Source organism: Alligator mississippiensis, chromosome 3, assembly GCF_030867095.1.
Source record: "Alligator mississippiensis isolate rAllMis1 chromosome 3, rAllMis1, whole genome shotgun sequence".
In the NCBI taxonomy this organism is placed as follows: Eukaryota; Metazoa; Chordata; order Crocodylia; family Alligatoridae; genus Alligator; species Alligator mississippiensis.
This window is the reverse complement of record NC_081826.1, coordinates 19,862,127-19,885,109: the sequence shown is the minus strand read 5'-3', so window position 1 is coordinate 19,885,109 and position 22,983 is coordinate 19,862,127. Positions and strand designations below refer to the sequence as shown.

General features: G+C 39.4%; 1 protein-coding gene across 1 annotated transcript in view; it reads right to left on the bottom strand.

Annotated features, from left to right (window-relative positions):
* Positions 1–5,128: 5,128 nt before the first annotated feature.
* TMEM65 (transmembrane protein 65) overlaps positions 5,129–22,983 on the bottom strand; it is a 42,844-nt gene continuing 24,989 nt past the window's right edge. Inside the window, exons 2-7 of the mRNA XM_019495761.2 lie at positions 22,601–22,645; positions 20,420–20,487; positions 18,645–18,699; positions 16,505–16,547; positions 10,812–10,917; positions 5,129–8,589 (exon numbers count right to left, since the gene is read on the bottom strand). Of these exons, the coding sequence (XP_019351306.2) occupies positions 8,494–8,589; positions 10,812–10,917; positions 16,505–16,547; positions 18,645–18,699; positions 20,420–20,487; positions 22,601–22,645 (413 nt within the window). The 3' untranslated portion in view covers positions 5,129–8,493. The remainder of the gene's footprint in view (positions 8,590–10,811; positions 10,918–16,504; positions 16,548–18,644; positions 18,700–20,419; positions 20,488–22,600; positions 22,646–22,983) is intronic.

The window sequence follows — 22,983 nt, the reverse complement described above, 5'->3', positions numbered from 1 at the left end:
CCCCTCACTGTAGCTGGCAGTCCTGGGTGGGGTCTGCCTTTAAGCCAACTTCCCCAGTGCACAAAAGCACAAGCACCAGACTGCAGCTATTATCGAGTGTAAATCTAAAAAAAGAAAAAAATCTAGGCATTACCACAAAGCTACTTCATACAATTGCTTTTGGTAGCCACCTCCATAGGTAAAAGCCCTCCTCAGAACACCCCAACCTGCACTTCTCATCTACAAATGCAAAGAGGGCTGAGTGCTGGAGTCCACATTGCACAGCTGTGGGGAACGGATGCAGAGAAAGAAGTCATCCCTTAAACAGCCAGGAAGTATTCTATGTTAAAACTGTTCATGGACTAAAAGCTTAAATGAAATAGAAGTGTTTCTCTATTGGAATATTAAGGCTTGCCTTGGAGATTTAAAACCAAATCCTTTCTTTCTTTTGAAGTCTTAATTGGCATTGGATGTGGCCTTTGGTGAATCACCCAACCACCATAATCTGAAGATAAGCAGTATCATTACAGTATGTAATGTTTCTACTTCTCTGCTTTCTTATTCCAAGAACGATGAGGATAAGGAGTTATTTACCATCACATTTACTCAAATCTAAGAGAAGTTTCCCATCCCACCCCCCACCCCATTTAATGTAGGGGGAAGCCCCTTGTCTTGGATTTGAGTACAAGTTGAAGGGCAAATGTCTGCTGCAGCTCCAACTCCAGCCCCAACCTAGGGTGACAGTTGGTATCGGAGCCAAGCACTTACCACTTATGCTCCAGCTCCAGCCTGTGGCATGGAGCGCATGGTGGCTCCAGGCACAGCCGACTCCTACCACACAGCAGCAGTTGTGGCAGTGTTCAGCTGGGCCTGGATCATACATGTGCTCCATATTCAAGGCTGGGGCCAGAAGGTAAGCAGCAGGGGTGGGGCACCACATTAGGGGCTGTAGCAGGGGCTGTAGGCACCACATTAGGAGTCAGGTGTCAGGCTACATGAATCCCCAACTATTGCCCCCATCCCCGCCACAGCGATGAGGGGTTGGGGGAGGAACCAAAATTAAGATGATCCTCCTATAATTAATTTTATACATGGGAAATTATAAATCTTCCATGTATAAAATCTAATTATTGGACAGTAATCTTAAATTCATAGTGATCTTGGAATCAGGTAAAATGCTGTAATAGCTTTGTCCTGCTGCAGTTTCCTTTGTACATTTATTGCTGGGGTCTGGCAGCTCAAACACTGAGCTGTGGAACAGCATAGAAAAGCTTGATTGCTGGGTAGGGATCGTAGCACTCTTGTGCTTTATCATCATTAGCTCCTAGCTCTACATGGCACCACAAGTCCCAGGGACCTTAGCTCCTCTTTCCAACCTGTTGAAATAATAAAAGCTCCAGGGCAGGAAGGCAGGCAGGTGGGTACAGGGAGTTCACAAATAAATTTCAGCATAGAACGCTCTGTCCTCTTTGAGAGACTCCAGACATTCACGTTTTGGGGGGATCGTAGAAGAAAAATTCTAGACAAAAAAAATGGACTGCAAGTATCACCTTGAAAACTGAATATTTAAGCAATATGCCAAACCCAACTAACAGCATGTAGAGAAAGTGCTAACAGCATCTACACTGCTGAAGTGCAGACCTACAATGGGGATCAGTCTAAAGCAAGTTACAGAAGCAGCTATGGACCGAGTGAAGTAAACTCTAGGAGTGCTGATTGTCTAGCTAAAGAATGACAAAGTCCATTCAAAGTGTTTGCATTATAAAGTGCATTGAAAGTGTTTATTAGTAAGCTGTTCCTTGTACTTTTCCCATAAGCAACAAATGATGGTGGTTTTCCAAGGGAGATCCAATGCCTGTTCAACTTACCCTTCTGAGAGAAGCCACAACACAGTCCTCCAGCTTCCTAGGGTGCTTTGCTCCTTCCCCTGTCCCCCTGCCCTGGAAGCAGCATGTCACTCTGGCAGGATCTACTCCTCTAGCCAAGCAGGGAGCAGAACACACTCCATTCACAATACCACATTATGCTGCAGGCAGACGGTCTGACTCTGAGCAGTCTGGATGAGCCAATCAAAGCTTCTCTGTGTACTGCTGCCATCTGTCAGTATACAGACTGAGGGAGCCTAGAGAATACAGAGATGTGTGCACAGGGGCCCCCTGGCTACACAGCATCAGCACTCCAAGCTCATTGCTCTTCATGGGCTCAGGCATCTCCAGGTAAGTTCTACCAGGACAACAAACCCAGGAAAATGCTCCTACATCATTTAAATGCACATATATACCCTACATCAGCCTGGCATCTGTTTTAAGTGTGAAGTTTGTCACCAGTTTTGAAACAAGAAATTGTGGCCCTCAAATGGGTAATTATCAGTTGTGGTCCTTTACAACACCTGAAAAACAATGGCCATGCCCTCCTGCATAAGGTAACCACAGTCGCAACTGAGTATATTACAGCAGCAGAGATGGTCAAGGATAAAGAAATTGTAAGTTAAAAATAAATAAATAAAATAACCCTCTGGCAGACAAAATAAGTGGTCCCCTTGAACTTCCATTTAAAAAAAAAAAAAAAGTATATCTTAAGTTCTTCACTAATCTTAGTAAAGTTCTCTCCAACCCAAAGATGGCTAAAAGGGTTTTTGAGACTTAAAGAAATAAACTTTTCCTGTGAGACCAGAAAACCTGATCTATTAAGACCTCCATGTGGAAAATGGTTGAATACTTAAGTCAAAAAATGTCTGCTCTACTGTTTTTAGATGTTTTTCTCTGGAATGCTTGTGCTTCAAATAAAATGCTCTCTTTTAAAAGAGTAAGTTGGTCACTTAGTTAATATAATTGCACCCTGAAAGGCAGAACTGCTGACATTGGGGAACAAAAAGAAAACTGCAACCAAAAGCCCAGTCAGAGGAGAGCGCCATGCCATTTCTCTAAAGAGTCGAAAAACAATGTACTTGAAAAGGGCAAGAGCAGTCAGAGCTGCAGTTACCTGAGTAACCATAATTTTCAATTCACCTGCATAAAACTTCCCCAAGTTTGTTTGTTGGTTTTTAGTGTTTCACTACTTTTTGCATAGACAAGGACATTCCTAAATTGAACTCAAAACATATTTGTAACACAGTAATAAAATACTATAAAACGAGAGCTAAATATTATCTGAGCAAGCAAATCCATACAAATGGATTAAGAGGGGAAAAAAAAAATCAGTATAACTGCAGTTCAATCTAGCTACATGTCACGATCAAATTAAAATATATCGTGTTTAACTAACTATATTTGAGATTTTGTCTGGCTCAATGACAAACCGTAGTTTACCTTGTGAAAATTCCATATGGGAATTCAAGATGAGAAATAAGGATCTTGTACACAAGAGGGGAAATGAGAAATCTGACCGACTGCTAACTTTGTACAATGGCAAAAATATCCTACAAGAACCATCATTTTAAAAAATGCATATAGGAAAAAAGTGGTTATATTGTAAATTTTATTGCAACACCTCAAAGTTGATTACTATTAATAATAACTCCTGTCATATTGTAGAGCACAAAATGACACCTTACAAGTACACTGAAAATATATCCACAACATCAAGCAGTGACTTGGGATGGGGTTTGTCTTCCTTCGAAGAATCAGTATCAAATCTGTATGACTGGTCAATATCTAAGCTAGATCAGCTGTCCAATCTGGAAAGAGAATTGCTGTTATGAATTGCAAGTCTTCATACATCAAAGCTTCAAAAAATTTTGAACAACATTAAATTTTGGAAATGATACTTCTATAGTACAACATCTTAGCTAGAAACACCTTGTTCATAATGTCATATTTGACACTACTCAGGTTCTGGAGTTGCATGAAAGTCAAGAAAAGCAAGTACACTTGCTCCAGCATCATATAGCCTTAGACCTCCACAGGCATTTTACTTCTTTGAAAAGTCCAAAGCATCTCAATACCAGGGTTCGTGTGGGGGAAGGAGAGCAGAGAAGAGATGTTAATAGTCAACTGGTACCACAACAGAAGTAACAGCTGCAACAAAAAATATTCAAAACCCTCTATCAAGCCTGCCAAGGATAAAGAGACAAGTAGCAGCAATGGAAAAATTCAAAGGGAAAAATTCAATGGAAAAAAATATTCAACCACGCAGTTTATTTAGTATAAAGGCAAAAATAAGAGTTATGCCCATCAATATCATTACATGCCACTGTAAGAAGTGTAAAATGCCAGTCATTTAACTGAACCTCTTTGTATTAAATTTGTTCAGCCCATTAATACATTCTTATACAAGGCTTTACCAATCTTGTTACTGGTGCCAATTATGTGTATTTTTTCATGCAGAGACAGAAATGCATATTAAATGAGCTTATATATTCATCTAGCTACAGTCAATCATTTTTACTAAGAGAACAGCACTTATTTAAGTGTCATTTGTTACTGGGCCGCAATTACCCATAGACAAGTTGTAAAACAAATGAAGATCGATAAGGTTTGAGGCAGTGGTTCTCAACTGTTTTGGACACAAGGCCCTCCTCACTGGACTCAAGGCACCCCCCACCATAAACTTCTGTGAATTCAGTGGCACCCAATTAAAAAATTAAGTTATATCTTTATTACAGTGCTTATTCTCCTTACACAGGGGCTGGACACTAAGGGTGGAGGAGATGATCCAGGCAGAGACAAGCCTGAGCCCGGCTTATCTAATCTGCTTATCTCCTCACACTTCACAGCACTCTTCAAAGGGTCTGGTGGCACCCCAGGGTGCTGGGGCACGCTGGTTAAGAATCAGTGGTTTGAAGTGTCAAGGGCTATATTAACTATTTTGCATAAAAACACAATTCTTAAGAAGCATAAAACATCAAAATGAAACTAGACTTCTTTCTTGGTGGGTCTTTTTTTTGTTTTAATGTAAAATCTGGTTGATTTTACGGTTTGTGAATTTTTTTCATACAACTCTTTTACATAATCCTTCTAAGAAGAGAAAGAGAGTTTCTTTACTTAGAGATTTTAAGCAAACTGTTCTCTACAGTACTTCACATAAGAACAATAAAACAACTTTTTAGTTACAACTTAAGCAATTCTTCTTTCCTCACACAAAATACTCAAGGAGCATCTTCCCCCAGGACTGAAGGACCGTCTGGTAAAGAAACACAAACGAGGTTCACTGTCGATCAAAAGGTTGCAGAAAGCCAAATAGTTTAATTGAAGATAAATATGTTGTCTAAACAAAACAATTCATGTAAAATAATGTAAGTGAGAAAATACTGAGAGATGAGATTGGAGAAACGATGCTATCCAGATGCATGTTCTGTACTTGTTTTTCAGCCGCTTCTGTATATCCGCCACGAGCAACAGAACCACAGGTAGTAACTCAATATGCAGTAAGTTTGTGAATCATTTGTTAAAACACATTATTTAAATTGAAGTTACAGTTAGAAACATACCACTTCAGAATAAAAATAATTTAATGTTGCCCAGGCCCTTAACATGGAAGGCCCACTTTAAATACAGGACAACACTGACAGAATTAAACAGAGTAAGAACAAGGTCTCTCAAACTTGGTAGTTCTACTCTTACCTACTTGTCTTTTTTATTCTGTTTCTAAAAAACCAGAACCAGCGCCCCGGGATAATATTCACCCATGTATTAAAAAAGGAAAGTGCTGGAAGAGTCAGGATATTGACTAGGAAAAAAATCCTCCCTTCTGGATCAGGCAGGCACCGTATTCACCCACTGTACCATCCAAACACAAGTCCTGTAAGCTTCGATAAGCCATTCCCCATAGAGAGTAATCCCTGACCTAATTAAAACTGTTGCCACTGATTTCAGTGGGGTCAGGATGGCACTCAGGCTCCCTACTTACCCAAATTAGGTAGTCATCTCAGTAGCATCCTAGTCAACCACTTGTCTAACATTCAGTATTTCTAAGAATGCATCATATGCCCACCATATTTTTCCTTACAGTCAGTTAAACAGTTTAACAAAAAAAAAAAAAAAGCCACAAATAGCTTCTTTAAAGATCTTTTAGTTCATTACTTTTTGTTAAAAACATTGGTTGCAGTACAACAGTTTAACATACAGTGTCAACAAAACGCACTGAATTTACATGCACAAGCCAATAAACAATAGTACATGTCCTTAGTATTGTCATTCTAAAATGAGTACTACTACAATAGCTGACATTTAGCTATGTATTTGTTCTTGTGAACTCTTAAAAAGGAACTAGGATGATCTTAAGTGTTCCAGTTTTGATATGTTAGTGAAGTTACAGAAGTTTCAGTATTGCCAAAGTTGTCAATGAAGGGGTCAATATTGTAAGGAAATACAGTCCCAAGCCTCCTGTAAATGTAGCTACAGATTTCAGGGCAAAATGCATGTTTAACATGTGCTCTTAGGTCTTTAAAAATATAAAAGGGATTAATTACAGCTTTGTATAGAACAAATACCAAAACACTAGACATCAAAAGAAGCAAAAGCTCTTGAAAAAACATATATAAGCAAATGAAGAAGATAAAAGTTTATTCTAGACAAAAAGAATACTTGAATAAATGGCCCGAAAGAATCCAAGCACCACATAAAACAAATTTAAACAGAAAGGAATATATTAGTATCCTAATCAAAGGATACACTTTCAAGCTATTTTAAAATAAGCTTCCAATATTTAAAAACCAAAAATGTTCCTTACTACTTGGGGTTTCTTTCTACCAAAATTTGGTCCAGTTTCTAATTTTTAACATATAAGGATGGCATATAAGGATACTATCTGAAAGTTTATGAAAAGTTATTTTTGTGGTTGGTGCAATTTTTAGGTGTGACATTAGCATTATCATCTCATAACTTAACTAGAGTAATGGTGGTTCTTTGTTCTTTTATCCATTATAAATAAGGGCTGATACTGGTGTTCTGGAGCTTCTGGACAGTCAAAAGCCATCAGATTTATGACTGAAGACATGAGCTGCTGGATCAGCAATTTAAAGCAAAGTGGGGTTTTGTAGTAATGTTTTTACTACACCAAACAAAGTATTTGCTCTTGTGGTAATTCAGGTAACTTTTTAATTTCTTTCACCAGTTTAGAAATACATTGTGCAACAGATCAGCAAAAGGATGTAGAGCTGCTAAAGTGCCGTCCCCCCCACCACCATCTGGCTTTTGCTATCTTTTCTTATTTTGTACTCGGAGGGAAAATAGTCTCTCCTTTTTAAGCAATGAATATTAATCCATTACTATTGTACCAATAGGTCAGACACTGAAATATTATAACTACTCAACATGGTAGTTGCAACAGAAAAATCACAAATGATCACATAAAAAGACTGTACATGATCACAAAGAAATTAAATTGATTTGGAATAATATGCTCTGCATAAGACTGCAAAAGTAATAAGGCAAAAAAAGGCCCCAGGATCCATCTTTTCTTCACTAGATGCCTTCACAGCAAAAAAAAAAATCTAATGTTAACTGTAGGTTATATTCTGCAAATCAGATCCTCTAATCCAGGCTGGTAGGATTTTTTTTTTATTATTATTATTTTTAAGGATTTCAATTTAACTATCAGAGATGCTACTTTCAGACACACACACACTCAGTCAAATTTCACCTTAAAAAAACTTCCCTTCTTTGTCTAATATCCTTTGACTCCTCTCACGTTATCCATTACCCTGTAGAGAATAAGGTGTTACTATTTTGACTCGGCCATATATAATTACGCTGTTAGGGACTGGTCTGAATTCTTAAAAGGTCCAGCTAAAGTTCAGGAAGGGAGGAAAGTAAGTTTATTGGAAGCAACTAACTCATTTGGTTGGGTTGCTAAGTAAACACAGGATAAAACCAAACATTAATCTTGATTCTCAAAATATTACTGTAGAAGAAAAAAAGAGGTGGGTGACAGTGTAGAAACTGTGAAGAATGGACATGGTAAGGAGGCTGGCTGGAAACACTTACCTTGCTGAGCATTAGAGTGGAAGAGGCAAAGAGGCTAGAGTTGTGAAGCAAACCAACCATTGGATGACAAATGCATCCAACCCGAGGCACTGCAAACTGGTGGCTCAGAGAACAAACCACACACAACAAGGCCACAAAGTCTACATCCCAAATCACCCACTAACTGGCTTCACTGATAGTCTGGAACAAAGGACCTGATGAGTACTGAGGATCTTTTCTGACATGCACTTTAAAATGTTAGGCAACAAATACGCAAACCAAAAAGTTACAGTACATCCATGGCAAGCGGTTAAGGTAATAACCCCATCCATTAAAGAAGGAAGGCAAGAGGGAAACTGGTAAACGTCAGTTGCCATTATAAATGAAACACTTCAGGATTTACATTAAATAAAAAGCAAAATGGTATCTTATAAAAGATGTACCGAGTAAGACAAAGCCACAATAAATTAGTGTTTCCATAAAACTACATGCTGAATGTTTTGTTCCCAAGTCTATACATTTTTTACTGTCTGGTAATTCCTAAATATAGACAGCATAATTGAGTAATTGAGGTACATTAGTTTACATTTTTATATGTTTTGTAAAAAGGTTATTTTTTCTCTTCCAGTTTTTCTTCTTCGTCTCCAAAGAAAAACAAAGGAAACATTCCTAAAAGGCAGCCAATGGTTACTCCAATAGCTTTACCCTAAGGAAAGAAAAGGGGGAGGGGAAAAAAGGAAATGACCAGTTGTATTGTTTGTGATATAATTGTGACCTCACTTTTGTAACAGCCCCCCTACCCAGGAATAATGTCCCACTGGTCTCACCCACCATACTACCCCACTGTAAGAACAAGCAAAAGCAAAATAAAGTACACAGTGGGTTATCAGAACACTTTCCTTAACCTAGTCTTACCGGGTGCCTATACATACATGCAGAAGTTGCTGTGATCACAGCGCATCAGAGCACTCAATTAAGCAGCATGGAGACACTGACATACAAGACATGGAGCTTGGCTGGAGTGCGGTAATTACCAATGCTCCAGCAGACTTGATTAACCAAGTCGCTGGAGCATGGTAATTGCCATGCTATAGTCAGCCTCTGCATCTTGTTCATCAGCACCCCTGCGTTTCATCAGAAGGGGTTTAGTTCAAGCACCTCTGCCCCCACTGCCATTTTGAAGTGAAGGAATGCTATCACAAGACACTGTGTCACTTTAATTAGAGCTGCTCTCAGACCCACTAATTAAAGCGTCTCCCCCAAATCCCCACTGGAGCACACGTAGAAGTGCCCATTGTGCTCTGAAACGGGCAACATATGGTCATAGAGGGGTGTGCATGTCTACAATATTGGCAGAGCATAAGGAATGGGGTTTACCACCATAAGACATGTATATAGAGCAAAAGGGACTTGAATTTGATATGGTAAAGGAAAAGTCAGTGGAGATATTCATAAAATGAGTAACATGGTTAGACTGACAGGCAAGGCAGACACATTCAAAGCTCAACTGCTGGGAGAATAAGGGAGTTATGCAGGTGTCAGAGAGGCCACAGAAGATTGATCACAATGGGACTTGAGGGCTTGAGATAGAGATTTCATTTTGCGTGTAAAAATGAAAGGGACACATTTTAAAATGTTATAAAGGAAGAAGCAATGAGACTTGACCTAGATGTCTAAGTCAAAGAGAATGAAAATGTCAAAACGCAGCATCCAGATGCCAAGCCTGAGAAACAATAAGGATGGCAGTATTGCAAAGTGACTGATAATGGGTGAATGGAAAAGCCTCAAAGGGAAGATAAGTTTAGTCTGAGCCACATTAAGGTTAAATTAATGGCATCCAGAAGACGATGCAGATTGTGAAGCAACTCTAGACAGCGGAATGATACCCTCCAGAGTCAATCACTAAGTGATAGCTTAATCTATACTAGATGAAATCTTAGGGAAAAGTGCATTAATATTTAATTTTACTTACACATGCTAAAGTTGATTTAATGTTAACATTTGGAATTAGCACTGGAAAATTGTGACTGCTCAAAGCTAAACAGCAGTCTGCTAAAAACACACTTAGCACCTTTGCACAGAGCTGAATGATACACTACTTGTTTTCCCATAGGCACCTTTACATTGGGACGTGTGTGTGTACTCAGACACTGCCCCACCTATTGGGGACCTTTCCTAGATAAAAGCAAATTCTCTTCCCCTAATTTACCCAGAAGTAAAGTTTAACTCCTGCTTGGATATTTCTTTCACCTTACATAAACTTGCATTTATTTTCTCAAAATGAATTGCCAACCCTCTTTTTAAATGAGTCTATGAAATATTTCAATGATTAAATAAAATTAACCAGCCAAATGCTTCCAATCTGCAAGGCAATGAGTGCCCACTATTTTTTAAAGCAATTCCTATAATGAGCCTTGGCAAAGAATATTAATCTAAAACTAATTCATAATAGATTCTAATTAAAGTTATTTTTGCATCCAGGTTAATTTTAAATAACGAATTAAAGATTGGAATGATATTTTCTACAACCGGAACATCTGTATCATCCAACCTGATTTTATAAAAATGGATACAAATATCCAGGTTTCTAAAGGACAACCGTTATCACCCCATCCATCCTCTGAACTGACCTCTAAAAGATACCCATCTTTTACAACCACTGCAACCATAGTTCCTGTATGTTACATTGATGCGGTAGAAATCTACCACAATATCTCTACTGTGGCCTGCCTGTCACCACTCCAACTTGGCTCTGTAACACTCCTCAAGCTCTACCTATACCAGCTCCCTCAATTTGCTGCAAAGCTGTTATTTAACAAATATCAACAGCTAATGCATTTCATATTGACAAACATGGAAAAAATGGATTAATTCCACCCCTAATAACTACTGACTATTACAAACAAACTATAGATGAAATACACTCACCAAGTGTGCGCTGAGCCGTGTTTGCCACATATCAGCTTGTTTGGGTGTTAGATCAGGAATTGATAGGCCCATTCTTGAAGCTAAAGCTTCCACATAACCTGCAAGACTAAGATAACCACATGCACTCAAATGCTTTTGGCTATGAAAACAATGCCTATAGTAACACACAAATAAAAATGCATTTTCCTCTGGCATACTTTACAGCAGAACCCAGATAGTTCACGGAGTTTAATTCTGTAGCCCTAGTGAAGATGGGGTTTGCAAACCAGCCAGGGGTTATTTAGTAGTAGGCATCTGTCTGTCTTGCGAGACAACAGAAGTATGCTACGTGAGACATTTGCTCACCGAACATAATCCTCACTTGAAAGATAAAGCAAAGATGGAGTGACCTCTCCAGATTCAAAACCCTGGGCAGTGTATATGAAAACATTGAGCTGCCCACGCACCAGTGTCCCCCTCTTAGCCTTGCTGGTTTAATCCAAAGGAAAGGCAGGTACCAGTACATTCAAAACCAGCTTGGCCACAAGAGCTGCTGAAGCCAAGGAGATCATCCATTTTTCCATCTATTGTGGCTCCACTGGCTGCTGATCAGGGTAAGGAGCCCAGTCTACCCTATCATGGAGTGGACCTCAGCTCCATAACCAGCAAACAGCTGTGTGGGACCACCGAGTTGCTCTAGATGATTGTTGAAGCTTTTATTTAAAAAAGAGCTGTTTCTGCAGTCAGTCAGCTAACAGGATTGCTGCTGTGCTCTAGCTAAAGGGAAAGGCAGCGCCTCTGAAGGAAGACCTGCGAAGAACTGGACAGATCATCCTTCACTCAGCAACCCACTGTGAATAACGTGGATCAAAACAAGCTGGTTTTGCTGCACTGCTAGCCACCATTGGCACATATGGACCAACAGTCACATTTCAGAAGATCACAGTATTTCGTTGCAAGTGCACATGTAATAAAATTCACTCCTCAATTTTGTATGTGATGTAAGAGATCCTGGTTTTCTCCGTTTTAAAAACTGTAAAATCTCCGATTAAAACCACACACATTCTCTAGTTAAAAACCCCCAAATCCATGTTTTTCCAAGATTAAAATGAAACGCCACTGTGCGTGTGTGTGTCTAGCTATCTATCTCTCTCAATAGAATACAATGTTTTATTAATCTATTATTTACAATTTTAAAGCAATTTAGAAGCCTACCAGTGCCTCAATCACTATAATAAAATAAATTCTAAATACCTATAAAATGTTGGCATTTGATTTGGGTTTTTTATCATGAAAAATCAGAGCTCCCCCTGCCCCTTTCACTCACCAGGATACGGGTCTAGCTGGGACTGTTCCCTGCTCTCCCCGCTTTGTGGTGCTGACCCCTGCCCATGCCCCTCACTACCATGCCACAACCCCCCAAGCCCTGCCAGTGCCCCTCATTCCCCAACCCCTCCAGCCCTGCTGAAGAGGGCCCCCAGCTGCCAGGGCTACCGGGCCAGAGACCCAGGTCCACGGTCCCGTGCCCGCCCCCACAAAAGTGCCTAAGCCCCAGCAGCTGCCTGTGGGATGCGGCAGCTGCTGCAGTCAGAGCAGAGCAGAGCCTAGCTCCCCCTGCCCCACAGACAGCACAGCCAGAGCAAAGCCCACAGGAGAAGGTCGAGTATGGGCTGCCCACCATGGGCTCGGGGCTCCCCACCATGCTGCCCTCCCCACAGGGGCCTTCACAGCCCAGTGGGCAGGACCTGGTATGGCAAGGCTCAGCGCCACTGCCAGGAGCCTCGTATCACCGTGCATATGGCACCCCTGCCTGATCACCCTCCTCCTGCTCTCTGCAGCCTTTGTAGGCTGGAACTCTGCCAGCCTGCAAGGGGAAAGCCAATGTTTCCTGCAGCTTTCCCCTTAAAAAGAGAAAATCCGCAGTTTCCTCCTTAAAGAGAGAACATCTGTGTTTTACCACATTTTTCCATAGAGAACAGAAAACCAGAATCCCTGGTGATGATCACTGGGTCAGGAGCGAGGGGCACCAGCAGGGCCAGGGGGTGAATTTAGAATTTATCTTATTATTAGTGACTGAGGCACTGGTAGGCTTCCAAATTGCTTTAAAATTGTAAATATATTAATAAAACACTGTGTTCAACCTATCGGTTGAACACACACACTTGTCATTTCAGTCATGGGAAAAAACACAGATTTGGGGACTTTTAATGAGAGAATTTGCCATGAGAATTTGCAATTTTTATTAGAGAATTTCTGGTTTATAAAACAGAGAAAACCAGGATCCCTGGTGATGACAAACAAAAAAAACACCAACCAGGGGATTTCATACCAGATGTATTTGGCCTAGATATTACTGCAAGATTTTATTAAAGAAAATATTTCAGTCCATAAGCCTTTTTAGTACTACAGGAAATGCAATAAATCATGCAAGTTTCCCTTTCAGCAATTATTCACAAAGTGTTCTTTTTACATTTGTTTTAATCTGTTACACTTGTTTTAATAAAGTTGCTGAGGCAGAAAGAAAATTGGCATTCAAATGGCCTTTTCTCACACAGGGGGGAAAAAAAAGCAAAAATATCATACAGATACCCAACTTATCAGTAATAAATTACTCAAGTCTGCAAGTAGTCATCTAAAGAGTAGAGAAACATATGACAGTTTTTTAAACTATAACAATACCACTGTAAAACAGCTACATGGCATTTAAAAGTATTCAGCATATTTGCTATGATACTTACATTAAACAAGATAGTGGCTCTCAACTTTTTTAGACCCAGGGCACCCCTTCATAATTTACTGAATTTAGCAGCACCCTATTCAAATATGGGTTTCATTAGTTTTTTGATTATGGAAAAAACAGAGTAATTCTTCTGTCACAAAATGAGCCCATACATGTGCTCTGATGCATTCTAATTAGAACCCCTAGAAGCAGACTCAATTAATTGACTCTGCTCTGCGTTATCAGAGCGCTCTAGCATTGCTGCAGCGTCACATGTACAAGCCCCTATGGGTTTAAAAATGGCTACTGGGATGCTTTAACTAGATTGTCAAATGAGCATTTAGGTAGTGTCCTGCAGCCATTTTTAAACATGCAAGGGCTTAATACATGTAATGCTGTGGCATTTTAATTAGAACAGCTCTACAGGAACCGTTAATTAAAATGCTTCCTCCCCCAACCCCTGAGCATATGTATTTCTCCCCCCGCCCCCTGAGCACATGTATAAGCAACCAAAGAATTCAGAAAACCTACAATAGGTCAGAAGGTTTTTGACACTATAGATTCCTATTTGAAATTTTTGGATTAATCATGCTAATCCTGTAAGGGTGTTTGCACACCTCATGGTGGTAATACGGCACTCTACAGCAGCCTTCAAAGAATCTCACTGTACTGCAAGTTCCAGAGCACAGGGCTAAGAATCACTAAACTAAGGGTATGGAAAAATGTACGTTTGTAATGATTTCAAAAGATGAAAGGGAACTGCAGCAGCTCTAGAACATGCAGCAGCTATTATGCTTTAACTGCTACACGTGCGTGAGAGATACAAATCAGCTCTAAGTCACCCCAATTCTGAACTTTGACAAAGCAGGATTAAAACGTACAAATGGTCCTGCCATCCCTGTGTCTACAGGCTCAAAATACACATAATAGTTACAGCATAAGAGCTGCTGTGCCCTCCAGAGGAGCAGTTCGTCCCTTTTTGAAGCTGGTCCAAGTGTACTTTTACCCGTCGCAGCAGGGGCAAACAAAAGTTCTCTTTTTTAACTTAGAGTGAGTGTCAGAGGAAACTCACAGCAGACGTTAGTTTATTTTTTGCCTGACAAATAAGACTCCAAACTGCCACTAAAATATCAGGTTTTGGGTGACACTCAAGAGGGATGTGAGCATTTAGCTGTCTATAGTGTCAATTTTAGAACTACATTTGTTGACTGTATCTAAATAAAGAAAATTAAATTTAAAATAGTTACTGGTTTACATACAACTTTTGGGGTTTTTCATGAAACTCTTGGGCACTTATACACGTGCTCCAGGAGTGTGTGTGTCTGTGTGGGGGGGAGGGGGGGGAAACTGCTTTAATTAGAGTGGCTCTGAGAGCCACTCTATTTAAAGGGCCCAGAGCATCATGTGTGTCAGCATCCTCACACTGAAAAATAGCGGCAGGGGTGCTTTAAAGATTGAATGAGTTTTAGTTAAATCATCCCCGTAGCCAGTTTTCAGGACAAGGACACTAATACACATGATGCTGGAGTCTATTGGAACGCAGCAATTACCATGCTCCAGCAGACTCAATTAATCAAGTCTGCTCCGATGCGCTGTAATTACAGCACATCAAAGCAGCCTCCCTGTACGTGTATAGGTGCCCCTTGATTCTATCATGTATGGCAGATTCCTAATAAGAGCCTGTTTGCTTGATATAAAGTTTTTGCAATAGTCTGAAAGATGCCAAGGGCTTAGTAGCTTGATGGAGCGACAGCACTACGAATGCTTTCAAAAAGATTACAAGCATTGTTTGTACTCTTATTTAACCAAAAGACTAGTCTCTCCCTGTGCTTGAGTAGAGATTGTTTGTTGCTCCACAATGACAAAAGAAATGTTCTGGAAGGACTTGGCACAGTCTAGTTGTGAAGCTTCAGGTTGCACCGGCCCACAAGCAATGCCAGGAAAGAGAGAGTACATTTCAAAAGGCACTGGTGACCTGAAGAAACTTTCTTGAAGTGATATTGTTGGAATGCTCCAGGTAATGTGTAGGCAAACTAACAGAGGATGCTAGAGAGTCTATTCAACCCTAGGTAAAAATCTAATTGAGAGATTGGGAGTGAGCAGTTTATAATAGCGCCCATCGCTGAAATGTTCTTTGAAGATATTGAAATAAAATGCTTACTACTGGCCCTATTCTTCCAGTGCGAGTCACTTGGGTTAAGATAGCAAATGACACTGCCTTCAAATGATCTAAGGTTTAAATATGACTTTACCAGCAGCAGTCTGCATGACAGGCAGAGGTGATCAATGAAAATTTTTAAGAAACTACTCTAATAAAAACTGAAGAGGATATGTGAATAATGGTATCTTTGGTATTTTAACTGTGTTTCTCCAATCTAGATGAGGTTCTCAGCTCCTACTCATTAACAATGATATTTGAACTTTAATGCAATGACCTTACAGTAAAGTTGTTGGCCGATCCTACTCAGCTGTCACTTAAAAGAGAGAATGTGTACACACACACACACACACACACACACACACACACACACACACGTTCGTGTAATTATAACATTTGCCAGCTGGCAAGTATTTCAGCTTTGCATCAAGAGCACACTCTGAACTGAACAGGTTTCATAAATGCCAATTAATTTGTTACTAAGAGTACAAATCTTACCACCTGCAAAGTTAGTAAATCTAGCTTTTAAATTTAGCTAATTACTGTATACTTGCATAGGTTATTTATTTTCTACTTAAAAATTTATAAGGAAAGGCAAAAAAACATTTTTTCTTTCCCTTTCAAAACCACGAGTAATATTGCATGCAAGAAAAAATAATGAAGATTCATTACTCTGGAATTTCATCACTGAGCAAATTAAAGAAAGCATTATTTTGATCGTTTCTCTTTACAATTGTCTTAAAAGACATTTCAGTAAGAATAAAAGTCTACAGTGATTTCCAGGGTATACATTTCTGTTTAAATAGAAAATAACCAGAACACAAAAGGAAGACTTACCCCAGTCCAGCTAAATCTGAAACAAGATTTCCCAAAGCAGCAGCTGAAAAATTGAGGGGGGAGGAAAAAAAAAAGTTCTGATGAAAATTACTACACTTGATCTGAGTCTTCAAGAGGCTGTGATTGCATTAGTAAGCAGAATTACATTTCTTTCACAAGTGATTTTTTTTCAGTAGCATAATTTTGTAACAGTAATTCTAAAAACTTATAAACAAGAGTGGCTGCTGCATTTTCCTGAAGTTGTTCAATTTAAAAACAAAATTCACGCAGACCCTAAAAGTTAGCTTTAAAAATGTCAGACTATTTAACAGTAGTCAAGCATCAGACAACTTTATACATGCAACAGAAGCCAAGGGGAGGCTTCTAATGAGTTAGCATTAATAGGCAAAGGAACTGTTAACTGTGTAAGTGCTCTCCCAGTAGAAGACATTCTATTCCTAGGCATTATACACATGCCAGACATCTGGTCCGATAGTCTAGCACACACTGGAGCAGACAATTAATTGTGCTAATTAGTGCGCTCCAGTAGTCATGTGTATTCAGCGACCTCATGCTTCAAAATGGCAGCAGGGACGCTTTAACTAAAGATCAAACAAGCTTTAGATAAAGCACCCCCACCACCATTTGGAAGTGTAGGACGCAGAATAGGTGGGACACTGCAGGAGTGTTTATTAGAGCACCTCTTGGAGTCATTCTAATTAAAGCACCCTCCCCTCCACCCCAGAGCATGTGTAAAGATTCCCTATTAGTCTGGGAATAAGGGGTTTACAAGTGGTTAAAAGAGTGCTTTTATTTCTATGTATTTAAAATATACAGTTTAAGATCTGGGGACTAGAAAGCTAGAACTCAGAATCAGGTTAGTTTTTTTGCCATTAGACTTGGTTTTAATTAAATTAAAAATGTAAGGCATGATTAATCAATACAAGAAAAAATAAAACCAAAACAAAACCTCTTCTTGCCTCAAGTCCTGCATTATTTACAGGGACACCACAATGAAAGGCAGCAAATCTGCTCAGAAACAGAGTTCATTCTCTCACATAAGCATATTTTATTTAAGCTGGTAGCAGTTGCTGGACTGCTTCTATGTTAAGAGCATGAACTTTCTAGACAACATGGTACCAACCCTCTTTTTTCATCAACACTCAGGCTGGAAGAGACCTTAAAGGATCATCGAGTCCAGCCCCAAATTTTCACGGTTTAGATAGCAACTGATGTTCCCCAGTATCATACATGCAAATTATACGCACACTGGAAAGTAGGGGTGTGCAAAGCAGGCCACATTCAATTCAGATTTGGCATGATTCAGGGGACAGTGATTCAATTAGTTGATTTGGATCACTGTCCCGATTTGATTCAGCCAAATCCGAATCTGAAGATATGATTCCGATTCGGAGAATCGGCGATTCAGCCACAGACACAGCTTTATATGTTTTTTCTACATGACTCGAGGTACCAGGCACGGCTTGTGAACACTGAGCTGGTGGGGCGGATGAAGCATCCCACAGGAGCATGGGTCGCCCCGCCATGTGCTTGGTGGTGGACCCAGAAGTGGACCAGAAGTGCTTCTGGTCCACTTCTGGGTCTGCTGCAGAGTGCGCAGGGAACCCCCCGCAGCTTGGCAATCAGTCATGGGGGGGCTCCAGGTGCCCCCCCTGACCCAGGAGGCACCAGTCATTGAGCCCGTGCCTTCTTCACAGCTGGAGGAAAAGAGATGTTGCTACTATTAGTAAATGAAGAGGACACTATTTTAGAAAGACTGAAGAGCTATAGGGTTTTCCTGTTTGGCAAGGTAATGACTATCTTTTCTCCTGCTGACTTTATTTGAAATTGCAGGTGCCAAAGAGTTTGCAAAGTATCAGCTCCACAGTTGTCTATGGCTAATTTTATTTACAGAACCGCCAGCATTTTGTAAAGGATGCCAGAGCTATGTTTCTATACAATTATTCTTGACATGCTATCTTAGCTAAAATTCCATTACTCCAGAGGAAATACTGACTTTCTTCAATGACCAGTTGTCACTGCAGAATGAAATGCAGTTTGGCAACAAAGAGAAGGTGTTTCCAATGCTATTAGGTTTATTTTCAGCTTGAACTGAATGGATTTTTGCCAGTGAGGACTACATTTATTGCAATTATCTTACCTGCCATAGTTGAAATTCCTAGGACAACTCCAATAGATAGTTCTATTTGGGTTCCCTGAAAATAAAGGGTGTATCATTATCTGAGGAAATAGTTATTAGAGGTTCAAAATATTGATACAATTAAAACCTTCAAGTTGCTTGCTTCATTTTTAAAGCTAAAGATTATTACTGTAGCTTACTTAGGATGGGATATATCCTTCAAGCCTTTCCAATTGCCTTCAAACACTGTGGCTGTTTAAGAGTTAATATTTCATTATTTATTCATTTTACAATAGCAACCTACTGGCACAGACATCGGAAAACAAGTCTCAATCTCAGTATACTAATTTCCTAATAAAAGTAATAGCTAATGTGGAGATCATAGAAACAATCCTACAGTTTCAAGCGCTGATCAAATAAATCAAGACAGTAAAATCTTCTCAGTATGGAATGGAATTGGGGGGGGGGGGGGGGGGGGGGGGACGGGGACAACATGGACACAGCCCCCTGCATCCTCCCAAATACTTAGCTGTGCTGCACATGCACATTGAGCTCTGAGCTCACCACCTGATTGGGTCTGGCCAGCCCTGGCATAACAAACAGAGCTGGGCACAGGGCAAACCCTGCAGGAGAGCTCTGAAAGCAGTAGGAGCTGGGAACTTTTTTTGGAGTTCCTGGCATGGCAATGCTCCCAGGGTGTGGACTTGGGGGGGGGGGGGGGGGGAGGGGGGGAATTTCAGCACCTGAGGCAGGTGCCCCTCTTGCCCATCCCTAGTTATGCAACTGCTAGCCAGAGCCCCTGCTCTGGCATGGCTCCAAACCCCAGGGGTTGAACGCTGCTGCTGTTGAACCTTCCCCTCCCTGCTGAATTCAGCAGCAAGGGAAAGGAAGAGCAGCAGCAGCAGCAGCACTCAGTCCCTGGGCTCCAACGCCACATGAAAGCAGGGGTTCAGGGCAGATCCCATACTGAGCTCTCATGTATGACTCAACCAAAGGGAGTACAACTACACTGGTGTACCCCTCTCTGCGTCCTCCCCTGGATCTTCCCCTTTTCCCACTCCTAACACCCCTGCCAAAACACAGACAACAACATCAAGTAGCATGCCTTATAGCATTAATCATCTAATTCTAAATCTGAATTATGTTTTGACCTGTGCTCCAGCTTTCAAATAGATAGAAACTTAAGTGCTATGCCAATTCATAATTTCAACCACTATGATATTACATTTCCACAGCACTATTTATAAGTAAATCTTAATGTTCTGTACAAGTGCATTCCTACTATGTTCAGTATCTCTCATAAACTTAGTGCAATGAAGCAGAGAGGCTAATGATATGCCCAGTGTCACAAAACAAGTAGGCTGCAGTCAAAAGACTCAAAAGAATTCTTGACTCATGAAACACCTGCTACATACCACTCTTTAAAAGCAAGAAGACTGAGTGCTATTTTTCAGCATGGGTAGAACTAAGCTCAACTTTTAATTCTTATTCTTCAGACATGAAACATCACTATTAACTATTACTATTACACTATTTACTATTAACAGGGCACAGAGAGAGTCAATTTTGAAATGATTCTATAATTCTAATGTGAAAATTTTTCCGGTTGAAATATTAAAATAGAAACAAATGTGACAATATGGGGGAGGAGGGAGATAGATTAACAAAATAAGTATCTTTATTCTCTTTTATAAGATAAAGAACTCTTCAAATATTTAGTTCTGTTCATTCGTTTTATTTTTTTTAAATCTGAGAAACATTACTGTTCCTGGATCAAAATCAGAAGACAGACTTACCGCAGCAATCATAATTGCATTATCCAAAAATCCAAACCCCACAAAAGGTAATGCATTGTGGAAGAACACTGAAAAAAATGAGCAGCAAAGGGACAGTAAGTATCCACTAATTTAAATAAACCCAAGTTTTGGTTGCTCATCTTAATATCTCATTTAAAAAGACAATTGGGAAAACAATACATAATGTTACACATGCAGTAGTCCTTTTTCCCCTGATGCTTCTATGAAGTTTGGTAGTAGTTGTCGTATTGAACTTTCTGTTTTTACTCCGAACAACATAGGCATACCACTTGCAATAGGAAGTCAGTGGTAAGAGCACCTGGATCATGTATTTACTTACACTACACATTCTTAGTAAAGCTTTAACTTTGGACAGGCAAACACTAGAATCCTTCCTACTGCACAACATATGCAATGTAATATTTAAAAATATATTTAAAAACTTGTCAGATTGTCCACAATGCTTCTGACTTGCATTTCCCACTAACAGGGGAAGTGCCTAGTTGTTTCCTTTCCCTGCAATTTCCCCCTTGCCCATGTAAATAGTTTCCAACCTCTTCATTCGCTCCTGAAAACTTCAGTTTTTTGATTTTGCAGTGTGCATTGCCTAGAGCCAGACAGTTTAAATACACATAGTTTTAAATCCACAACATACTCCTAGATTCCCCAATCAGTAGGCCCCACAAATGTTATATCACATTAGAGAAAACATTAAGTATAGCTTAAGAATGATTTGCAAGTGTGCAACTTTTTCTTTGTTTATTCATTAGGTACTGATTTATGTAAGCTCTTGGCTCCTCAGGTGAAGGACCGCATCTTCCTTTATGTGTCTTTAGTGCTGAAACACTGTACTTAAGGTTTCTCCCCTACTTATTACTCATATTGAGCTTGATCTCACTTCCTCTCTCTTTTCCTCTCCTTCCACCACCAAAGTTCAGGAAAAGAGGTTCTTCTTGAAATAACTCAATATTATGGTCATTTGAAAACTGTCATAACATGAACACCTTCCATCTCTTTCAAGATGTGTACTCTTAAGGATCTAGAAAAAGGTCTAATTAGATTCTTGCTCACGTCAATAGGATTTGACACACTTCACAGACATGGTCCCCAAATAATTAACACTACAAACAACTTTGACAACTACAGCAAGTGTGCACACGTGTATTTGCCCACTAATATAAAACAAGATTTACTTAGGTTCCTTCTTTTGTACCTAAAACTTGACCCAAATGTTTCTCCCTCCCCCAGTTCACAAAATAATCTCCAATCAAAAAGTTATGCATTCGTTCTTTGTGTATTCAATCATTTCATAAAATTAACTTTGGCTTACGACTTCAAATGCAAAGCAAGTTTCAAATTTGTCATGTGTTTAAAGTTTGCCCCCAAAAAATAATTTTAAAGCTAAGATCTGTTCATAAATATTTGCCAAAACGATCATGAAAAAGAATTTAGTGGGCATAGACATAGTTGAAAATAAATTTCAACCCACTATTCCACAAATATATATAGATATATAATATTTGGTGGAAAGCAAAAAAAAAAAAAAAAAAAAAATCAAGACACTGACTTTTGGGGCTTTTGTATACTTGAAAATTTACTCAGGCACTTCTGGCTGTCAAAAAAAAAAAAAAAAAAAATCAATCCTGTGAATTTCAACATCTAACAGTCTAAATCAATTCCTTAAAAAGAGAGCACTCTATTATAACCAAGCCAACTTTACTTTTCAATTCTCAGAAATTCTGTCTGATATTTATGCAGAAGTCCTCACCTCACTTCTGACATTTAAAATATAACATAGTAGACAAAAAATTGTTAACGTCTATTTTGCAGGAAGCCTGGGGACCAGAATTTTGACTGGCCATTAAAAATACAAAAAAATTGGCTATAGTAGCAAAACAGCTTTAAGCTAACAAAACATTTTATATTGGCGCTTGATAGTAGTTTGCACTCAGGTTCTTGGAAATTTAACATTAGTAACAATAAGATACAATGGTGCAGTATTATTCTGCAAAATGTGGCTACTACAAAATCTAGCCAGGTCACATTCTAAGATTAAAGAAAGAGTTACAAGGCAAGCTTATGTACAATTACATGAAATTAAGACAAAGTATTTAAAATATAAAGAATCAATTAATTGCATACAGAAATGAACTATATTCAACAAAAATATTTTTCTTTTACCGTGCTTCAGCTGTCCTGTAGATGGTGGTGCAACTTCCAACTTCTCTAGACAAGTCAAAATAAAATTAGAAAATTAGTCTAATTGACCAGTATTTCAATTCCGTTGCAATACGTGAAGTGCTTAACTGTCTGTAGCATCTCATTATCCCCCAAAAGGCAGAAAACAACGAAAAGTAATGAAAATATTGGTATTCCTAGAAATAGTATCCGAAAGACTCATCTAAATTATGTAAAAAATAAAACTCTAAAAACCGGTTTCAATAAAACAATAAAGTAGCCTCAGAGAATGCCATGAAGTTGCCTGTGCTAGAACAATTTCATGAGCATCTTTACACAAAAGAGCTTTAGAACACGCACAAACAACAAGGCTCATTTCCAAACAG